Genomic DNA, 18944 nt, shown 5'->3' with positions numbered 1-18944 from the left:
TTTGGGGAGGGAGGAGAGAGAGAGAGAGAAAGAGAGAAAAAACAAAAGCGAACGAGAAACGATTTTATGTTAATTTCAATTTATCATCATTACTGCTTTTTCCGTTATTTTATTGTATTACCGGAAATTGAAGTTTAGTCATTTTACGAAACGTGACAAGATCTCGATATTTCTGTTTCTTCTTGCTGTAAGTGCTCGTTATACAATCAGGATTAAGAATAGAGGAGAGAAAACCACCACGATGAGATTCACAGATTATCTAGATACATGTATAAAAATTTGTATTACGTTACGAAGAATACAATTAAATTAGCCAAGTAAGGTAATATTATTGAAATACGTATTTATGTGCAATTTGTAATTAATTACTAAACTATTAACAAACGTTTGTCACTCAGCCATCATGTCCACGCTGGGACAATCTTCACCCATGTTACTCGGAGACGTTTCTAACTCTCCGATTTCGTTTGACTCGCTGTAAAGGTAAATCACGAGTAACGTGTAATTTCATACATTTTTTGTAAAAAGATAAAGCCACGTGGCACTTTATTTTAAACCAACATCTCTGCTTTGCTTGTGCTGTGTTTATATAAATCATTCTCTTAGTTTTTCCCAGTAACGGCCTGCTATTTACCTGTCTAACGAAGGGTCATTGCTGAACATTTCAGTTGGAACAGTAGGCGGTGCTTTCTCCGGCACTAGTTCCAAATATGTCTGTCTGGATTCTAAATGTCTTTCTACCTCTTCTGGGGTCATATGACCATCCGACATTAGAGATATCGGTACTACATTGTTCGACGATTGTACCTGAAAAAATACAAAATGATTTTTAAAATTACTTTTGGAATTAAAGGAAGAGTCGCAAAAGATCACATACTATAGGTGTGCTGTTTGATTTGGTCACTTTCGGTGCAGGCTTCTTCTTCTTATTAATGTTTAGAGGCTTCGCAACTGTTGGTATATGATGCGGTGTATGATTGCTAATGCCCATCTCTATCTTTTTTCTAAACAGAAGAAACACAAATTGAATATACAAGAAATAACAATATTACTTTCCGAATACCGATTCTTTTATATTACCTTTTAGACGTATCTAGACGTGTTACTTCTTCATCGGACGATTCAGTTTCATCGCTCTCGCTGAACGACGCGTCCACCTTCTCGTACTGTAGCAAACGGTCCAATAAAAAACTTTTATCCCTATTTACCTTAAGTAGTTTCCTCTGCGTAGATCGTAAAGCTTCTTGAAAACATTCGTTTTCCTGAAACAATTATCGTCCAACTGATCGTCTAACAGAAATGCTGTCTCATCGATAATAATAAAAAAAACGTTTCAGAATGCATACATAAATTAAAAATTTCAGTTTCCTCTTAAGACTTCGATACTGATCTTTGTAATTAGGCACTTCTTCCTCTGGACTGTCGTCGTCATCATCTTCCGCGTCCGCATTGTTGTTCGCGATCGAACGACAATACCATTCTTCCAACATTGATTATCTGCAACTAAGAACGAATAAACTTACCACTATATTACAATTAAACGTAACAAACATCCAGCTAATGCGACTCTGGCAGAATTTTAGGTTAGGTTCTTAGCAGTGGAAGAGAAGTCGACGACGATCCGTTTAACAGAGAACGAACGAACGACCAGCACGGATCGTGAATCATAAATTAACAATTAAATTTCGCCAGTACTCACGCAAAACTTTATGATGATCTTTTGTGTGTCGCGAATAATCGACGCGAATGATTATTATGAAGATAAATAAGCTGTTTATGACTGGCTTCCATTCTGAACTTCTTTATCGATTCTATGGTGACTTTGAAACGCGATCATTTGACAACAAACATTAACCCTAGAGACGAGTCGATCCAAGTAAACACGAAATTCGATTTGATTCGATACCAAGCGTTACCAATATCGATACTATTCGTTTCGACGCGCATAGTTGTATCGACTCTGACCGTACAATTTACAATTGCACACGCGATTGTTTTATGCCACCGTGTATTGCATTCTTCGCTAAATTATTTCGAATTTCTTTTACAGCAATCTTACCAGCGCTGAATTTCAACCAATAATTTGGTCATCTGAAATGTTGAAGGAAGTAATTTACGATTGTCACCATTGGTGCGCTGCGCTCCGCGGACCGATCGGTTCTAATCGGTTCATCACTTTTGTAGTTGTTTATCTATGAATATAATAAAGTAAAGTTGATAAATTTACATGTTAGAGTTTTTAGTTTTTTCTATAAAGTTCTTACGGATAAAAGGTTATTATCGGTACCTAATCGTAGTGCGATTTATGAACATTGCGACTCGTATTACTAAAGGACGTTCCACATTAAAAAATGGGTATCCCCAAGTTTTTTCGATACATAAGCGAAAGATATCCTTGTCTTACTGAAAAGTTAAAGGACCATCAGGTAATTAAAAAGAAATTAGATCCTCTGTATATTTTGTTCAACGATTATTTTCCGTTTCTTTCGCTACGTAGCAGTGTTCACCTATTTCTTAAGCTATCGTTTGTGAGAAGAGACATTGCTTAAATTGTATTGTTGTATTTTGCAGATACCTGATTTTGATAATTTATACTTGGATGTGAATGGTATTATACACGTGTGTTCGCATCCGGACGATAAGAATGTTCTCTTTCGCATTTCAGAGGAGACTATATTCACTAATATATTTCGGTATATCGAGTTACTGTTTTGTATGATCCAACCTCGGAAGTTGTTTTTCTTAGCTATCGACGGTGTAGCACCGCGTGCGAAAATAAATCAGCAAAGGAGCAGACGTTTCAGGGCTGCGAAAGACGCAGAGGTCCAAGAGATGAAAGCGAAGGCCAAAGGTATAATATTGCCAAAGGAAAAGAGGTTCGATTCCAATTGTATAACCCCTGGGACAGCCTTTATGGCCAAACTGGACGAGCAAATGAAGTATTTTATTACGTACAAAATATCGTCCGATAAACTTTGGCAAAGGTGTAAAGTTATATTCAGCGGATCTCAAGTCCCTGGAGAAGGAGAACACAAAATAATGGACTATATACGTTACATGAAGGCGCAGCCGGACTACGATATAAACACTAACCATTGTTTATATGGTTTAGATGCTGATTTAATAATGTTAGGTTTATGTACCCACGAAATACATTTTACATTACTAAGGGAGGAAGTAGTATTCGGTAACAAGCAAACAAAAATATGTTTGACTCCCGAAGAGACAAAGTTTTGTCTGTTTCACTTGTCTCTGTTAAGAGATTATATAGATCACGAGTTTTCCTTATTGAAGGAAAAGCTGCCATTTCCGTATGATCTGGAGAAGATAATTGACGATTGGGTTTTAATGGGTTTCCTCATAGGAAACGATTTTATACCGCATTTGCCGAATTTACATATCATGCACAGTGCATTGTCCATTCTGTCTCAAGAATACATGGAAGTATTGCCAACGCTAGATGGTAAGATAATCTGAGAGCAAGAGAACTCTGTGTTACCTGGCATATTTCAATTTTCTGAAACGTTCCGTTTGTTTCAGGCTATATAAATGAAACGGGGACGTTAAGATTGGACAGATTCGAAAAATTTATGGAAAGACTTAGTAAATTCGACATGTTAAAGTTTTCCGAGTATCATGCTGACGTAAAATACCTCGAGAGTAAAACAGGGAGACCTCTCGTCGAGAACGAAAGAGTCAATCATATAAAATCTGATAGCAGCGATGGGACTCCCTCTCCAAAGAGAATGCCAGACAAAGAGATCGACGCTTTACTCAGATCGGCTGCGGAAATGGTATTGATTTAAATAACACTTCACCGAGAGCTCTATTCTCCTTACAACATTAAATACTTTTTACTGTAGTCGATAGGGAGATACGACGATGAAGATGGAGGAGACGACGAGTCGGACAGTGAGATTTACAGTATGGAATTTGTTCAACGTAAAAGGGACTATTATATGAACAAGTTGAAATATGAAAATATAGACGAGTAAGTGTGAGCAGGAGAAGCGTTACATTTTCAATGTCGATTACATTTAATATTGATTATACAATATTTCAGAGATTTTTTACGCTCGCAAGCCGAATGTTACGTTAGAGCGATTCAATGGAATTTAAATTATTACTATAACGGATGCTGTAGTTGGTCATGGTACTATCCGCACCATTACGCGCCTTATATCTCGGATATAAAAAATTTTAAGGACTTGAAGCTGGAATTCGAAATGGGGGAGCCGTTTTTACCGTTCGAGCAATTATTGGCCGCGTTACCGGCTTATAGCAAAGAATTACTACCAGCAGCGTTCCAACCATTGGTGACTGAAGGGACATCCCCTATAATCGACTATTACCCAGACGAGTTTCAGACGGATTTGAATGGCAAGGAACGAGAATGGGAAGCTGTGGTACTCATTCCATTCATAGACGCGAAGGATCTATTGGAAGGTGTGTGTAAAATATTATCAGATTCCGTTCCGCAAGAAATAGATGTACCATGATAAAACTGTTCGCAGCGATGGCACCGCATTATGCGAAATTAACATCGGAGGAACGTGCGAGGAATAAGCACGGGCCAATGTGTTTGTTCAGTTACACGGAGAACAATTTAGGTGTTTACAAAGTACCTGAATATTTTCCGGAGGTCAACGTCATCAACCACGCACAAGTGCAATTAATTAGTCGAGAGGATATTTTCGTTCCCAGAGAAAAGTTAATTAGGGGCCTATGCCCTGGAGTCAAGAGGGACGTGTATTACCCTGGTTTTCCTACTCTGCAGTACGTAGAACATACCGCATGTTTAGCAAAGTCCGAAGTAAGTGTTATCCTTTCGTTACTTGAATTACAATGATCTGTAAATCCGCAACTAAGCCCTATGTTATTGAGATACTATTATCGCGCGCAGGTAAAAGTATTCCAGAGACCATCTTTTCGAGAAAGTATGATTCTACATATAACTCCGTCATCTAAAACCAGTTTAACAACCATAGCGACGAAACTATTGGGTAAAACGGTATACGTTAATTGGCCTCACTTGAAAGAGGCCTTTGTGATAGCCGTATCGAATAGTCATTCGAAATTGAACTGGGTTAATTCAACAGCGAAAGAGGTCTACGAACACATTAACGAGGAAGAATGGGATACATTGAGAAAACGTATCACGGATACGTAAGTTGATTAATAATCGAAAGCACGAGTGGGTAAGGGTTTTACGCAATTAAATGTTATCAGTATAACTAATTTAAAGATAATTCATTGGAACTTTTTTTGAAACGAGAAAAGATAAAAGAATTAATTTTGAGAAGATTCTACAAGACACTTTTATCCACTCATATTTCCATTCTCTTTGACAAAATTGTTTTCTACAATATAATTGTCATGGTAGGTATAAGGTCCGTTTTGGGGTGGAAGTTGGTGAAACAAAATATTTGGTTCATGCACAACTACTAGTAGGTAAAAAGTACATCTTTGGGAGCCACGGAAACATGCATGTTGAAAAACAGTGGGCAGATTCGCAAACTGCTTACGCTTACCAGACCATTGTGAAGGATATCACGGTGCATCCTAATAATATACGAATATACAATTCTGTCGACGATATCTTCAAGCCAGGGACCGTGTGTTTCATGTTGGGACATCCGTATTACGGGTCTATGGGAAAGGTACGTTACATAAAATATATATATATATAAATATAGATGTATACAAGAGCGATTTCAATCTTATGTGTTTCGGTTACTTCTTAATAGGTACGCGAATCTGGTGTCTGTAAAAAGTCAGGCAGAATAAAAGTATCCGTAACGACGATGCGGGAGCCGTCGTTCGAGATGATCAAACAAATCCAAGCAGATCTTCAGGTTCAGTATATGCATGGGAGTTTAGCCGCGCGGAGGCTGGGTATAAGTCCTTTGATTCTAAGCAAGATCACAGGCACGATTTTCGTGAAACAATCCTCGGATGGGCTTCAGCAGGATGAAACTACGTATAACATCGGATTAAATTTAAAGTTCACGAAGCAAAATGCGGAAGTAAGTGTTTTACTCATCCTTTGCGTTCCATTATTCTAGTCATAGTTTGTTGGCGAGAGTTTGCAACACATGAATAATTTTAGATACGCGGTTACACCCGGAGAGCTGAAAATGGTCAGTGGTTTTACAGCGTCAAAGCCATCGAGTTGATCCGCAGCTACATGTTGAAATACCCGACTATATTCGAACGGCTGGCTCAAAACCCGACTGCTTGCATCTATCAGATAGAAGATTTTTTTACTAAAGGGTATGTAACAATCGAATAAACGGAAGTACAATTAATTCTTTCAGCTCAAAGGATTAATCTTTCATGAATTTGACCACTTACACCGCTACATTTCGATACTATAGCTCAACGGAATTAAACGACACGGTGGCATGGTTGAAGGAGCAACTTCATGGAATAGAGACTCGTGCCTGTGGCACGGAAAGCATCGAGAACTCTTTGATGAAGAAACTGGAGGAAGACATAGAAGCGTACCTGAAAAGCAACGTTAAAAAAGTTGTATATATGCAAGTGCAGCCGTATTTGCTTTATACGCCTGGTTTACACCTGCGCAATTTCCCGCCCGATCCAAAAGCGCATACTCTACTGTTGGATAGGATTTGCTGCGTCAAAGACAATTTTACAGTGCCCCTTGGCTACAAGGGAACTGTCATTGGTATCCAGAAGATGGAGCCCATGTCTGACACTATGTACGAGGTTTTGTTCGACAAACCGTTCATAGGCGGTCTTAGCATAAACGGATCATCGGAATTCCGGGTGTATCGTTTATCGCCGTTCGATTTCATCAATATCAGCTACGGTGAAAGAGTAGAGCACGGAAGAGTAGCCCTGGATGCGAACGCGGAACATGCGGAGCCGTGGAATACAGCGACGAATCAAGAAGCGCAATCGCGAGGGAACGCCAGCGCTTTTGCGTCGTACAGAAACGAGAATCATTTGCCAGTGGAGGCATCGATGTCACCAAAATCGTGGATCGCACAGAAATACATTGACAGGACGACGAACAATCAACCGCAGATCCATAAATATAAGCAATACAACATGCAGAACTCCACGAACGCTTGGGACTCTTACAGGCCAGTGAGAAATGCGCAACCATCGCAGAACATGCAAAAGTCGTCTGCGGAGCCAACGTCCGAGTTTCAAGCTATATGGAATGAATTACACAAGAAACAGGTTGGTTTAGTATTCTGTGGTCTGTTTTTTCTACTTCAGAGATATAAAATCGTGACTAGAGAAATTGATTTTTTAGGAACCGAACAAAATTGTTCGGCAAGTTCCAATGGCGCCGAAGCTGAAGCAAATGAGCAAAGGATTTGCAGAGAGTTCGGTGATTATATAATACTATAATACCTAATTTTTTTTTGCGAACCGTTTCTTAGCAATCGTGATATTTTAGCCACAAGATCCAAGCGCATTTTTAAAGGCGGTATTAAAGATTCCCGATGAAAATGCGCAACAGCCTCCGGTACCAGGGGTATCTAGAATAGCTAAACGTTCAAACAGCATACAGAAAGAAGATAAAGCGTTAGACACGCCTCCTTTAGTACAGCAATTGTTTGATGTAAGTATCCTTACTTGAGATCATCGTTACTTGGCCGATTAATCATTTTTTGATGAAGAAAAATGACATTGTTTCGCAGCATGCTCGACAGAATGAAAAAGTGAAGGATGATAAAACGCCAATCTGGTATTGTTCGCAATTACTGAATTACTATCAACTCAGAGGAATAGGAATGCCTCGTTACAGCTATTTCGCTAACGGAGAGACTACTCTGATCCAAGCGCACATTCTCTTACCGGATAAAAGGATATTTGTTGGAGATCCTTGTGTAACTCACGAACAGGCAGCAGGAAATGCTGCGAAAAAAGTTTACACGGTACAGGTTTTCGTGCAATAACTTATAGAAAAAAGACTTACAGCAATACTAAATCTTCTATATCCATTAGGAATTAAAATTGGCCAACGTACTGCCAAATATGAAGATATTTCTGCCACCACCGCATTGGTACTCTAATTCGCAAAACAGTAATTGGTCGCCAAACATTAGACCACCGGGCAATTATTACTCAACAGAGCCTAAGCTTCCCGAATGGGTCCAAAAAGACCATTATAACAGTGGTCCGCAGCACACGTTTACGCAGAACGAACATCAAAAGCACTACAACATTCGACCGAACACGGCTTCTAATGAAGCAAAATTTGACACAAAAAATATCCTACCTTTCGTACCTTTGCAAGCGCAGAAGAAAAGCAGGCACGTTACGACAGCTAACAAGCAAGCTACTAGCAAAGAGAACGCGAACCAAAGTGCCAAAGACAATCTTACGCCTACAGCGGGGCCGAAGAAAACGGAATTACCTGCGAAGGTTTGTTAAATGAATTTTTTCCTTTTTCCCCAATACCATACGACTTCACGCGCAATGTGCTCTATTTGGGTTATAATATTTTCAGACGACGAAAACGGAAACTGTGAACGCCACTACAAAGAAGCAGAAGATAGCGCAGAATAAGCCAGTGCAAAACAAACCAGTGCAGAATAAGCCAGTACAGGGTCCCAATCAAGTACAAAATACACAGACCGTAATAAAGCCTAAGAAATCCCGAGTTGCCGCGAAGTTTGGTGGTACACCGACACAAACGGAAAAGAACAATGACAGTAAAGATTCCACTTAAGAAGAAAGAGCATGTGACAAACAGACGAAAAATTTTTGGTCTCAACTCTCTCTCTCTCTCTCTCTCTCTCTCTTTCTCTATCTTTTTTTCGTTATACAATACAGATTTCTTTCAAACATTTTATAATAAAAAAAACTTCGACGATGATAAGTAAGACGAGGAATAATACCTGCGGATGAAAAGAAAAAACTTCAAAGGAACTGAAGTATCGTGTATATAATACTCACTTGTAAGTAACCTTTATTTTTGAGAGTTCCTTCTTTTTTTCTCTCCCATTTTTGTATGCATATCGACTCATACGCGCGCATTTGAAGCGTATAAGTTAATTTGTAAAATTCATGTAACACTTTAATGGCTGGCTAGTTGTACGAAGAATGAAGTACCAGTAGCCGGCTGTTTCCGTTGTTAATTAACGCAAAATGAATTTTCTTATATATATATGTAAAAAAAAAACTGTAATAATTCTGATATATCTGAGAAGTAAGAAGGTAGAATCAATACTTAATCGATGTCAATGTGAAATCGTCAACCATTATGTAATAGTTGATTTCAAACGACGCCAATGTGCCGTCATCGGCCACTAAAGTGTTAATATAATTATGAAGTGTAACGCAAGAATGAAAGATATTTTGTACGTTATGTTGTTATGCGAAGAACAATACTGAATACGAGAATCAGCGCAGTTATAAAACGTAATCATTTAATTCAGATTTAAAAGAAAAAAAGGAAGAGATACAAAAGGTATTATAAGTATAGTCGACTTTATATGTTATATTTTTTTGCGCGTTGCGTATTTTATTGATTTTTTTTACTTGAAAATGTACGATCATTGTTTTTGATTTATAGAGAAGAAAGGCGTATATGTGTAGCGACGAATTACAAACCAAAAGAAAAATATCAAGACTGGCAATCATGAAAAAATTAGTATTGTGTTAAATTTTTAAATAGAAAATGAGAACGAATAAAAAAGTCGATGTATTATAATAACGTACGTTTGTTCGTAATTTTTTTCTTTTTGCTTATTTACTTCCTCTTTCTCTCTCTCTCTCTCTTTCTCTCCCTCTCTCTCTCTCTCTCTCTAACATTAATTTAAATATAGTCTTTATTTTTAAAATATTATTAGTCATATAAAAAATAAACGTTACCCTGATAAATTCTATTCGCGAGAAAAGATATTTTACATAGAGTAGAGTAGCGTTTATTCAATAAATCGGATTATCTGTTAATCCAGAATACGAGTAAAAACTTTTCGTTACCTTGTTTCGTTTTTCTCTTTTTTTTTTATTGCTTACGCGTTATTACATTCCGATTAGATGCTGAAGCCAGATTCTGTAGGCTAAAGTCTTGCATTAACTCGAATAATATTCGTTTACTGGTTCGTTCCCGTAGCACGCTTTTAATAAACGTATCCTTTTGTATTTGCCGGACCGTGAACAATTCGTAGTGCTCTTCGAAAGCGATACGAAGCCACACGTCTAACCACGGTAACCACATTTTGTTTAATGCGAATAGAACTTCCGCATGGGGCTCCAGATTGGTACGTGATACATCACCAGCTATTTATATAAATTTGTTATTGTGAAATCTCTACAGAATTTTTATGAACTTGATATCTATACATTATATAAGATTTACGCACCCACACATTGCATAATGACAGAAACTAATTGCTGACCAACAGGATTAATGAACGACTGCAAGTACACTTCCTGCATGATAGCATGGACGAGGAAGTTCGCTGCCGCTTTGACTGTCCCCGTTTCTGGTAACATCAAACAATCGATTCCTGCGATGGATAAAGGATTATGTTCAACGTAACATGTAAAGCAGAAGTAACGAAGGAACAGTATAAGCAGGGGCTGAAACTTGCCACATTGTAACATTTCAGGAATTTGATCAGGGACCTGCAATAACATTTTGGTATTCTTCTTGCAAATCTGGGCCAATAGCCCTAGATACGCTTCCATTAATTCTGCCCAGTCGGACAAGTTGCCCTGCACGGATCGGCAGGCCCTAACGCCGCTCAACGTAATAGAGCTGATGTCAGCGAAAACAGGTCCAATTACATTATTTGGATCCCTTCTAAACAGCAGTACTAGTTGGCGTAGAAGATCTAAGGCAGCTGGATGAGGCCAAGTTTTGTACGAGTTCGATAAGATGGGCAACAATGGTCGCGCGTCCTCCTCTGGGTGGAGCAATGACATCAGAGATTTCTGGGCGCACACGTACATTTCTTCCAGCGTGAAATTGTCTTGGCCCCATTCGGGATGAGCCACGATCTGTCTGAATATTGGCAACAGACCATCCAGCACGGCTTTTCCGATTGATCCCTCCAGCGTGGAGAAGAACATCGTAGCCATTTTCAGCTGGTTCATCACCGCGTCACGTGCCATGAACCAAGGCTGTTCTAATAGTGAGCGAATCTTTATTATACATAGACCTAACGTGGCGTCCAAATGGGCCAACTTTTCTTCGACAGAGGGCAAGGTATTCAACAATTTCCCAGCTGCATACATCATCCGCAAGCCCTCCGCGCATCCTGGAGTGACGTTTGGAAGTATTTGCTCGATGGTGTTGAGAATGGATGGTGCAAAGGGTGATAATTGCTCTTGGCACTCTCGAGCAAGATCTTTCAAAGCCATAGTAGCGAAGGGTGCGGTCACTGAACCACCTGTTAGACCTAGAGTCACGATTCGAAGGACTTTATTGAGCCAAGGATCTGGATGTGTTCCGATCCATTCAGCATATGCTCCCATTGTCGAGCATGCACACGCTAATACCTGGAAATATGGAATAAAATCCGTTCGCGAGCTGTTCTTAACAATTAAATTCACCAATGTGTACGTGTGTATAATAATACCTTTTCAGGGTAAAGATCGTAAGGAATATGACTAAGGACCAAATCCATTAGAGCAGGAATGTAAAGAGATTCCTCGGTACCGACTCTATCCGCGAGAGCTTCGAAAGCGTGCAGCGTAGACTCAACATCCGTCCATTTTTCTGAACTATCCAACGACTGACTTAGTCTTCGTCCGAGGAGCACTAACAGATCCTGTCCCAATACTCTGTAGCAATAATCTAAGGTATCCGCCACATCCTGTCTGTAACACCTGAATAGCTCGCGCTCGTCCGCGTCTCCAGCCTCGCTGGGAGAGGAAGGCAATGTCGATTTACGCAACAATGCCTGAGCCAGTCTTGCGTAAACAGGTTTCAGAACCAGCAGAGCACGGCTCTCGTAAGGTGGATCAAGGGAAGCAACATCATCCTGTAAGGCGAACCAAAATCCGAACGGGATCGAACTGCGAGTCTCGTCCGTTGGATATCTTCCCTTTTGCTCGGAACATTGTAAAAGCAACTCGATTAAACCTTCGACAGTCCATTTCTGTGTTTCGTTTTCCTCATTCACTAAAGCATATAGAAACGTTCTACTGTGAGCCTCCCCGATCGCCGTTAGTATCTCGCAAAAATATTTCCCACTATATTGACTTGCCATGGTTACCAAACTTCGTGCCCACTCCCACAATGTTAGCGGTCTCTTTCTGAGTTCGTGATGCGTTACTATCATGTACAAACATTCCTGAACGACCTCCCAACCCCTGACATTCTCTTCCTTTTGTCCTTCCCTTTAAAATTATGCGGTTGACAACACTGACATGTATTTATAACGGATATGCTCCTGACGTATATACCTGCTCGGCGCGTAATACGCTGCTGCTGCAAGCAAGTGTGGGTATATATTTACTGTCGCTTCAAGTGGAAGCTGACTCACTTTCAGCCAGGACAATGCGCATTCCATGGCCAGTAAGTGTAAATCATTATCACTGTCTTGATTATTTGGGTTGCACATTGAGAACACTTGATGTAGGAGCCACGTAGTTTTGTGCCAGCCCTTTACCAAGTACTCGTACAATTTGGCTGCTCTTGCTTTGTATATTCTTTCAAACTGATTCAATTATTATAAATATTAATTATAGAAACCATGTATTGCAATATTAAATTGTTTATAATATAAATACCATATGTCCAAATTTTGTTTCATTTATATTGCTTATAAGCGCTTCAAAGGGACATATAGAACTTGTATTATAAACCGACAACACATAGCGATATTGTAATTTTAATAAGAAGTCTATTAAGCTGCAATGAAAACTATTAGCGCAGAAGTCTTCTTATGAAAATCAAAGTACGCCAGTTCTTGTATACCTTACCTCTATCGGTAACACAGTAAGAGTTCGTAACAATAATTCTAGCATAGGAAGAGAATCGTACGATAATAATCTCATCAATTCCTCTACAACATTTTCGTCGTTATCATCATTCTCTGCAAGCGCGCTGACATTCGCTATGAACCCAGCCAACTAAAATCACAGAACCCGCTCTCCATTCTACTGTCTCACGTTTAAACAGAACAAAACGAAACCAAATTTAAATAATACACACCGCTTGACAAAGTTTGGACAGCACAATTTTTGGCATGTTTGGTTGCTTTATAGCGTTTACCAGACGCTCCTGCAGGGCAGGATATTCGTTCTTGGGTACTTCGTTCCATTGTTTGGAGATTTTAGCGTGCAGCGTGGTAGCTGCGTAAAATTGCGCCTCTCTCGACTACAACAGAAGAAAAAACCAATGTATAAACAGCGCAAGAGTCCAAGAAAAGTATCGAACATACCTTCGACGGATCCAGAAGCTCCCACACAAAAGTCCACGCCTCCGGTGACGCTTGCACTCTGAGAAGCCACGAGTGCACCTCATTGTTCCCTTCTGCGTAAAACTGTTTTACCGCTTGATCAATTACCGTTGCATAATCCATTATAAACCGTCTGTCAAATGATTCATAAGTGATTTTATAATGGATAATTGTTAGAGTTACACATGAAGAGGTCCCATCACAGCTAACGAACCACGTCTGTCACTCGCTTCTGTTGAAGCTTCGCAGTCAGTGCACTTAGTTCGTTTCAATGTTCCTATCGTCGACAATTTTTCTATCATGTTTTTCGTAACTCATTCACAGTGTGCGTACACTGGTACAAAATACGCCAGCTGCTTAATCCGGCTTAATTCTTGTATATACAATCCCTTCTCGATCACCTCTCGCGAATCTCACTGGTTCAGCGTCGAAAACATTCCTCTCTGCCGTTCTGTGTTTTCATCGCTTTTTCTCTTGTTCAAGTCGCTGTGTTATTTCAATTTTCAGTCGTCTACAAGGGGAAAAGGTTATCGAATTGATAGACTTTTCGTTTGCCTCTAAGGAACAAACGTTGTTTCACACGAGATATTCTTCGTTTACCTAAATTACAGACTGTCGCGATGAACAACAACGTATGATGCCAGTCAACCAATCAGAAACGGTTCTGTCTAGTTCTATTTATGATTATTTCATTGATATCGCTTCTTATTGGTCGCACGTTCGCGTTGGTATCGCATGACGCGATAGAATAATCGAGACACTGTATATAAGAACTAACCTACATAAGAGAAGTGTAGTTATATGTGAACGGAACTTAAAATAATATAACCTCAAAAGGCGTATTTACGTATGTACTTGTAGCATAAACACGTTAGTATTGCGTCTAAGTTACATCATTTGTAAGTTTATTTCTGATTATCTATATGTTTGAAAGAATATACTTTTTATTGTAATTTATTCTTTGCATTATCAGTTGAAGGAGTATTTACATATATAGAATCGTAATTGTTTTTTTTATTCCATTATTGTTGCTTTTGCAGGTCACTTTTTCGTTTACAAAAAGTTCAGTACCCCATTACGTGCGTATAAGCTATCATTTCAATCGAAAATTCATAATGATCACGAGGTGATACGTATTCATTAAGAAGAAGTAGAGAAAAAATATGTATCTATGAAACGGATGTCAGCTATGATGGATAACTCCGATAATCTGCCCACTAAAGGTATAGATATAGAATATTGTTCTTCTTTTTACTGTCGTATAGTAAATAATATTCATGCGATATTGTATTATTAACATTCAAGCAGTAGCTCTTGTGGAGCGTAATGTTCAGCCTCAAGGTATACCGCTGAACGATCCAGAAGCGGTTGCTAAGTTATCTAAACAGGATCTGGTTGCATTGGCAACGGAAATACAAAAGGCGGACAGCTTTGTTAAATCTAATGCGTGCAGCAAATTGCAAATAATCGTAGAGCAGATAAGATATCTGAAGAAACAGGCCGAAAGTGTTCTGATGGAAGCTGAGTGGAACACAAAACTGCATCATGTTGCTTGTAATTTTGTTAAGCATCCCGGTCATGTGTATCATCTTTACGAACGAGAAACTGGCCAGCTTTACTTTTCTATGATCAGTCCAGAGGTAAATCATTTATGCCTCTACTTTACTTTGGAATCACAGAAGATATAAAACATGTTTCATTGTTTTACTTTGCAGGAATGGGGTAATTCTGGACCAACTCAAGTATACAAAGGTTCCTACAGATTAGAGCACGATCATTCATGGACACCTTTAGAGAACACAGATCAGAAGAACAAGGATATGGCTATGCTGGATAAATTTTGGTCCAACATTTCTACGCCTATTTGTAAAAGTATCGATTTAAATGTAAATGTGTAAATATATAACGTATAGTATATTTCTTCTAAATAATTTTTTTTTGTTTAATTTATCTTTCAAACATGTGATTTCAACTAAAATTTAAACTATATTTATTATTTCCTTGGATCTAAAAATATATGGGGAAGAACAATACATGTGCGACTTAACACAATTTTGATCAATCCTTACCAAATAAAATTCCTGATACTAATTCGTACAATACTATTCGTTCTAGTAAATGAAGCGTACGAACGAAATTTTGGAAAAAACCATGTATATAATCCTATATACAATCAGCATTTTCTGAGCATATTTACTTTTCTGTGTCGTCAAATTATTATGCAGTGATATAATTCTATTAATAACCGATCATTCGAAGAATGAATCCATTTAAGATAATGTGGAAAATATCTCTATTACAGTTGTACAAAGACTTGATAAGTTTTTTCTTCCTTCATTTTTCATGTGACAGTTATTCGGTCGCCATACTGATGTAATCCTTCCGATTGTGACACGAAGAATAATTACTTTTTACCTTCTTACGGGCAGTAATTGCGAAGTAAGGCGATTGATTCGATTTCTCTACTGATCCCTTTGCAACAGGGACAACATCGTATTAACGTGATTACTTCGTGAAAAGTAAAAATTATCGTACAAAGTAGTATATAAATGATAGACAATCACTCAATTTCTTCAACAAAGTATCTGCGGGAAGGAAGTTTAATCTAAGAATGATAGAAAGAACTCAATGAAGCAGTAGACTATCACCACAGGGCGCGATGATTTTACTTCGGACTTTTACGATAACGCGAGCGTCATGTTGTATTCACTCTATGCGCTGAAACAGAATATAGTTATTTTCGTTAATATTTGTTAAAACTATAATCCTAACTACAAATCTTGTGATCAAATAGCAAAGAATATATCTAACAGCCTGTAGTGTTGGAAAAAGTAATGAAAATTATCGCAAGCTTTTTGCTATTCAACCACAGAATTAAAATTGCAATTCTTACACGGTAGTGGTATTCTGACTGGTGCATTGTCTTTGACTATGCACTCGTGTGTTTGGTTACGAAATAGGTACTGTATTAACAATTGCTTCTCATCTCCTACACATGGATCATAGAACCCTGGCAGTTCACTCTGCAACGATTTAAACGCTCGATGAATTTTACGTTTCCTTGTAAAAGAGATCTGTTAATCAGTTTTATAAAGTATACCTTAGACGCATCATAGAGAATCAATTTCGAATCCTTCACTAAACATTGCAAGGGGATGGTTACATCTATCACTTCATCCCTGCGAATAGGTTGTTGATCTGAATTGTACTGATCTTGTTGAGGATAGACAAATCGTCCGTATAGCGCTTTCGTGATAATCAAACCCTTCTTCGACTCTTCCGTAGCTCTTATTCTGCTCACCGTTGCTTTCATCAATTTGGTAGCGCTCTCCGCTTCCTTCTGCTTCTCCATCATCCTTGTCTTGTTCACCTCTTTCTCTTTCTCCTTCTCACGCTCCTCCCGTTTCTTCACTATAGGATCTATCACAACTTTTTTCACCACGATCCACGTCATTACCGGGACCACTGTGGCGTAGAACACTGTGGCTGGAAGCACTTCGTCGCTTAAATGAATAGGGAACGCGTACGTTTGAAATGATCGGATCAGTTTAATTTTTAACGTGACTCCAGTTGGCACTCCCGCGGATACAGTTGCGGATAGTCTGCTGTGCCGCGAAACTTTCTTCTCTGCCCCGTACTCCACGATCACTCCGAACGTGCCAGCCCTATGATTAATGAAAACGTTTAACGTAATCAGAATTCGAAAGAAATTGAACAGTTTGTCGAGTACTAACTTTATGCTTCCCCGTAGTTTCATTTCTTTCTCCTGCATCTTATAGGTGTAATTAAAACTAACAAACGACCGTAGGATACCAAGGTTTATGGAGAATGATGTATGAGTTCTAGGTGTATTTCTAACGATAGCGGTGCTCATAGAACTTTCCGGGCCTGCGTTGTATGTGAGCTGACCCAACGTGTGTGTATCTAATTGCATCGTGAGCGCTGAAATTTAGTACAATGTGTTAATAGTTGTAATAAGGTAATTCGATAATCATGTAGTATCTGTACGATGGTAACTTTCAGTCAGATTAAAGAAAGAAACGAACGTACTGCCTATAAGACTAGCCTTGATTTCGATTGGTGTGAATTCCAGTATCGTTGCCCCGTTAAACATCAACTTATACGGCAATATACGGAAACCCTTCAAGGATACCGTTGGTCCGTTGCCAGCACCAACGTCTACCTCTATCCAACCTTTCGACGAGAGCAATCGTTTCGCTGCCACGTTTATAGAACCGGAACCTATACCGTTCCTCGTGCTCAACTGACCATACATTGTTACAATATCTTGTAAAGTAAGAGGCGCCTCAATGGACTGTGTAAACGACATTCCACTGACTTCTATGCATGAAAGTATGTCCCTGCTATATTTTAAAATACAATATACTTTGTAGCATGTACATCTACTATTAAAAATCTCAGCCGCATTACCTATCTTCGTAGTCTTTGTCGTATCTGTTAAATAGATCTGTGGCATTGATATTCATCGTAACGCTTGTAGTAGGATTTGTTAGCCTTAGTAATTTCCTCTCTTCCGCTTCTTTCGCGAGATACTCATACTCCTCTCTGATTTCTTGAGGCGTTTTCGTACGTTCTACTATCTCCCAACCCTCCGTTTGTAGTCCTCGCATTCCCACAGAATCATAAATAGCTCTCTGGTGCGGATTACTCAAAACTATCGAACGAACATCGTGTTACAGTACGTGTATAAATTATTCTATACGTATAGTTTGATAATATATAAGCATAGAATATCCAATAGATTTCTATCAAGTTTTTAAAAGGTACAAATACAAAGCTTGTACAGAAACCATTAGAATACCTTCCAAATCGCTATATGTTTATAATATCTTAAATAAACCTTTGTATGCCGCCTTAGTACGATTAAACAAAACTTCCGCCTCTTTCTTGAGTACGGGATCCACATGTTTGTCCGGATGATAAAGCTTGCTCTGTCTGCGATAAGCATAATTGATCTCCTCCTGTGTAGCCTGCAATTAAATTAACGGTAACTGAAACCTCTCAATCGAACAGTTATCGATGCTAAAAACAGAAAGTTTAGCTAAGAAGAATTCATTCTACGATGTTGGTTTTTTTGCGTCCTGCTCATAAAGCGAGGACAGTAACCAATTACGAGACAAGGTTATTTCACAGGATAAATTCCAATCGAAAGGATAATAACAGGGCGCGATTAAGCGCGTACGAAATTGCTGTCTCACGGACGTGGTTGTGTTAATATCGTCGAGCTCGAAGGGCTCGATTACGTCAGACGTAGACGAAAAGGCATGTCACGTGGAGGTCCCTGAATTGATCTGTAGGCTAAACCGGGCCAGGGAAGCGAGTTCGTAATTCGAAATTTCCCATTTTCTTACGTCTCTCGGGATGTTCAGGAACGTGTAATAATCATCCTCGATCACGCGATCCTGATCGCTGTCGTCGTCCATCACAGAATTCCGACTTTTTCCCTAGTTGATACGCGTGGAATTAAAGTGGTGCCGATGCTTCCCTTAAAACTCAGTCTTCTGCTTCCATAGGTTACGAAAGACT

General features: G+C 39.0%; 5 protein-coding genes across 8 annotated transcripts; 2 read left to right on the top strand and 3 right to left on the bottom strand.

The window, feature by feature from the left end:
- Positions 1-49: 49 nt before the first annotated feature.
- On the bottom strand, positions 50-1858 carry LOC143426750 (uncharacterized). 2 transcript variants are annotated; one of them, XM_076900376.1, is made up of 7 exons: positions 1700-1858; positions 1347-1503; positions 1081-1262; positions 878-1004; positions 635-807; positions 375-475; positions 50-259 (listed from the first exon to the last, which is right to left on the bottom strand). In XM_076900376.1, exons 2-6 carry the CDS (start codon positions 1488-1490, stop codon positions 391-393), a joined length of 711 nt encoding a protein of 236 aa, XP_076756491.1. In that variant the 5' UTR covers positions 1491-1503; positions 1700-1858; the 3' UTR covers positions 50-259; positions 375-390. The 2 variants fall into 2 exon arrangements, with proteins under 2 accessions (XP_076756491.1, XP_076756490.1); XM_076900375.1 differs by lacking the exon at positions 50-259 and having other exon boundaries at positions 265-475.
- A 448-nt stretch (positions 1859-2306) lies between these two features.
- On the top strand, positions 2307-9698 carry Pcm (5'-3' exoribonuclease pacman). 2 transcript variants are annotated; one of them, XM_076901382.1, is made up of 16 exons: positions 2307-2426; positions 2572-3463; positions 3541-3794; positions 3864-3991; positions 4064-4446; positions 4515-4813; positions 4904-5166; positions 5384-5660; positions 5748-6026; positions 6110-6273; positions 6378-7209; positions 7286-7363; positions 7433-7597; positions 7677-7913; positions 7984-8403; positions 8489-9698. In XM_076901382.1, the coding sequence occupies exons 1-16, from the start codon at positions 2352-2354 to the stop codon at positions 8708-8710; spliced, it is 4968 nt and encodes a 1655-aa protein (XP_076757497.1). In that variant the 5' UTR covers positions 2307-2351; the 3' UTR covers positions 8711-9698. The 2 variants fall into 2 exon arrangements, with proteins under 2 accessions (XP_076757497.1, XP_076757496.1); XM_076901381.1 differs by having other exon boundaries at positions 7656-7913.
- Cdm (importin-13-like protein cdm) lies at positions 9147-14007 on the bottom strand. The gene is made up of 8 exons (XM_076901383.1): positions 13380-14007; positions 13151-13315; positions 12919-13068; positions 12400-12653; positions 11571-12333; positions 10581-11490; positions 10350-10496; positions 9147-10266 (listed from the first exon to the last, which is right to left on the bottom strand). Exons 1-8 carry the CDS (start codon positions 13518-13520, stop codon positions 9992-9994), a joined length of 2805 nt encoding a protein of 934 aa, XP_076757498.1. The 5' UTR covers positions 13521-14007; the 3' UTR covers positions 9147-9991.
- A 481-nt stretch (positions 14008-14488) lies between these two features.
- Positions 14489-15326, top strand: LOC143427342 (uncharacterized protein C1orf50 homolog). Of its 2 annotated transcripts, none has more exons than XM_076901385.1 (3): positions 14489-14620; positions 14703-15037; positions 15113-15326. In XM_076901385.1, exons 1-3 carry the CDS (start codon positions 14569-14571, stop codon positions 15293-15295), a joined length of 570 nt encoding a protein of 189 aa, XP_076757500.1. In that variant the 5' UTR covers positions 14489-14568; the 3' UTR covers positions 15296-15326. The 2 variants fall into 2 exon arrangements, with proteins under 2 accessions (XP_076757500.1, XP_076757501.1); XM_076901386.1 differs by having other exon boundaries at positions 14493-14620; positions 14706-15037.
- A 700-nt stretch (positions 15327-16026) lies between these two features.
- Positions 16027-18944, bottom strand: LOC143427341 (dnaJ homolog subfamily C member 11). Its single transcript, XM_076901384.1, has 8 exons — positions 18770-18944; positions 18259-18388; positions 17829-18072; positions 17448-17761; positions 17132-17339; positions 16498-17062; positions 16291-16420; positions 16027-16115 (listed from the first exon to the last, which is right to left on the bottom strand). Exons 1-8 carry the CDS (start codon positions 18839-18841, stop codon positions 16093-16095), a joined length of 1686 nt encoding a protein of 561 aa, XP_076757499.1. The 5' UTR covers positions 18842-18944; the 3' UTR covers positions 16027-16092.

Source organism: Xylocopa sonorina, chromosome 9 (genome assembly GCF_050948175.1).
Source record: "Xylocopa sonorina isolate GNS202 chromosome 9, iyXylSono1_principal, whole genome shotgun sequence".
Lineage (NCBI taxonomy): Eukaryota > Metazoa > Arthropoda > Insecta > Hymenoptera > Apidae > Xylocopa > Xylocopa sonorina.
This window is presented reverse-complemented; position numbering and strand designations above follow the sequence as displayed.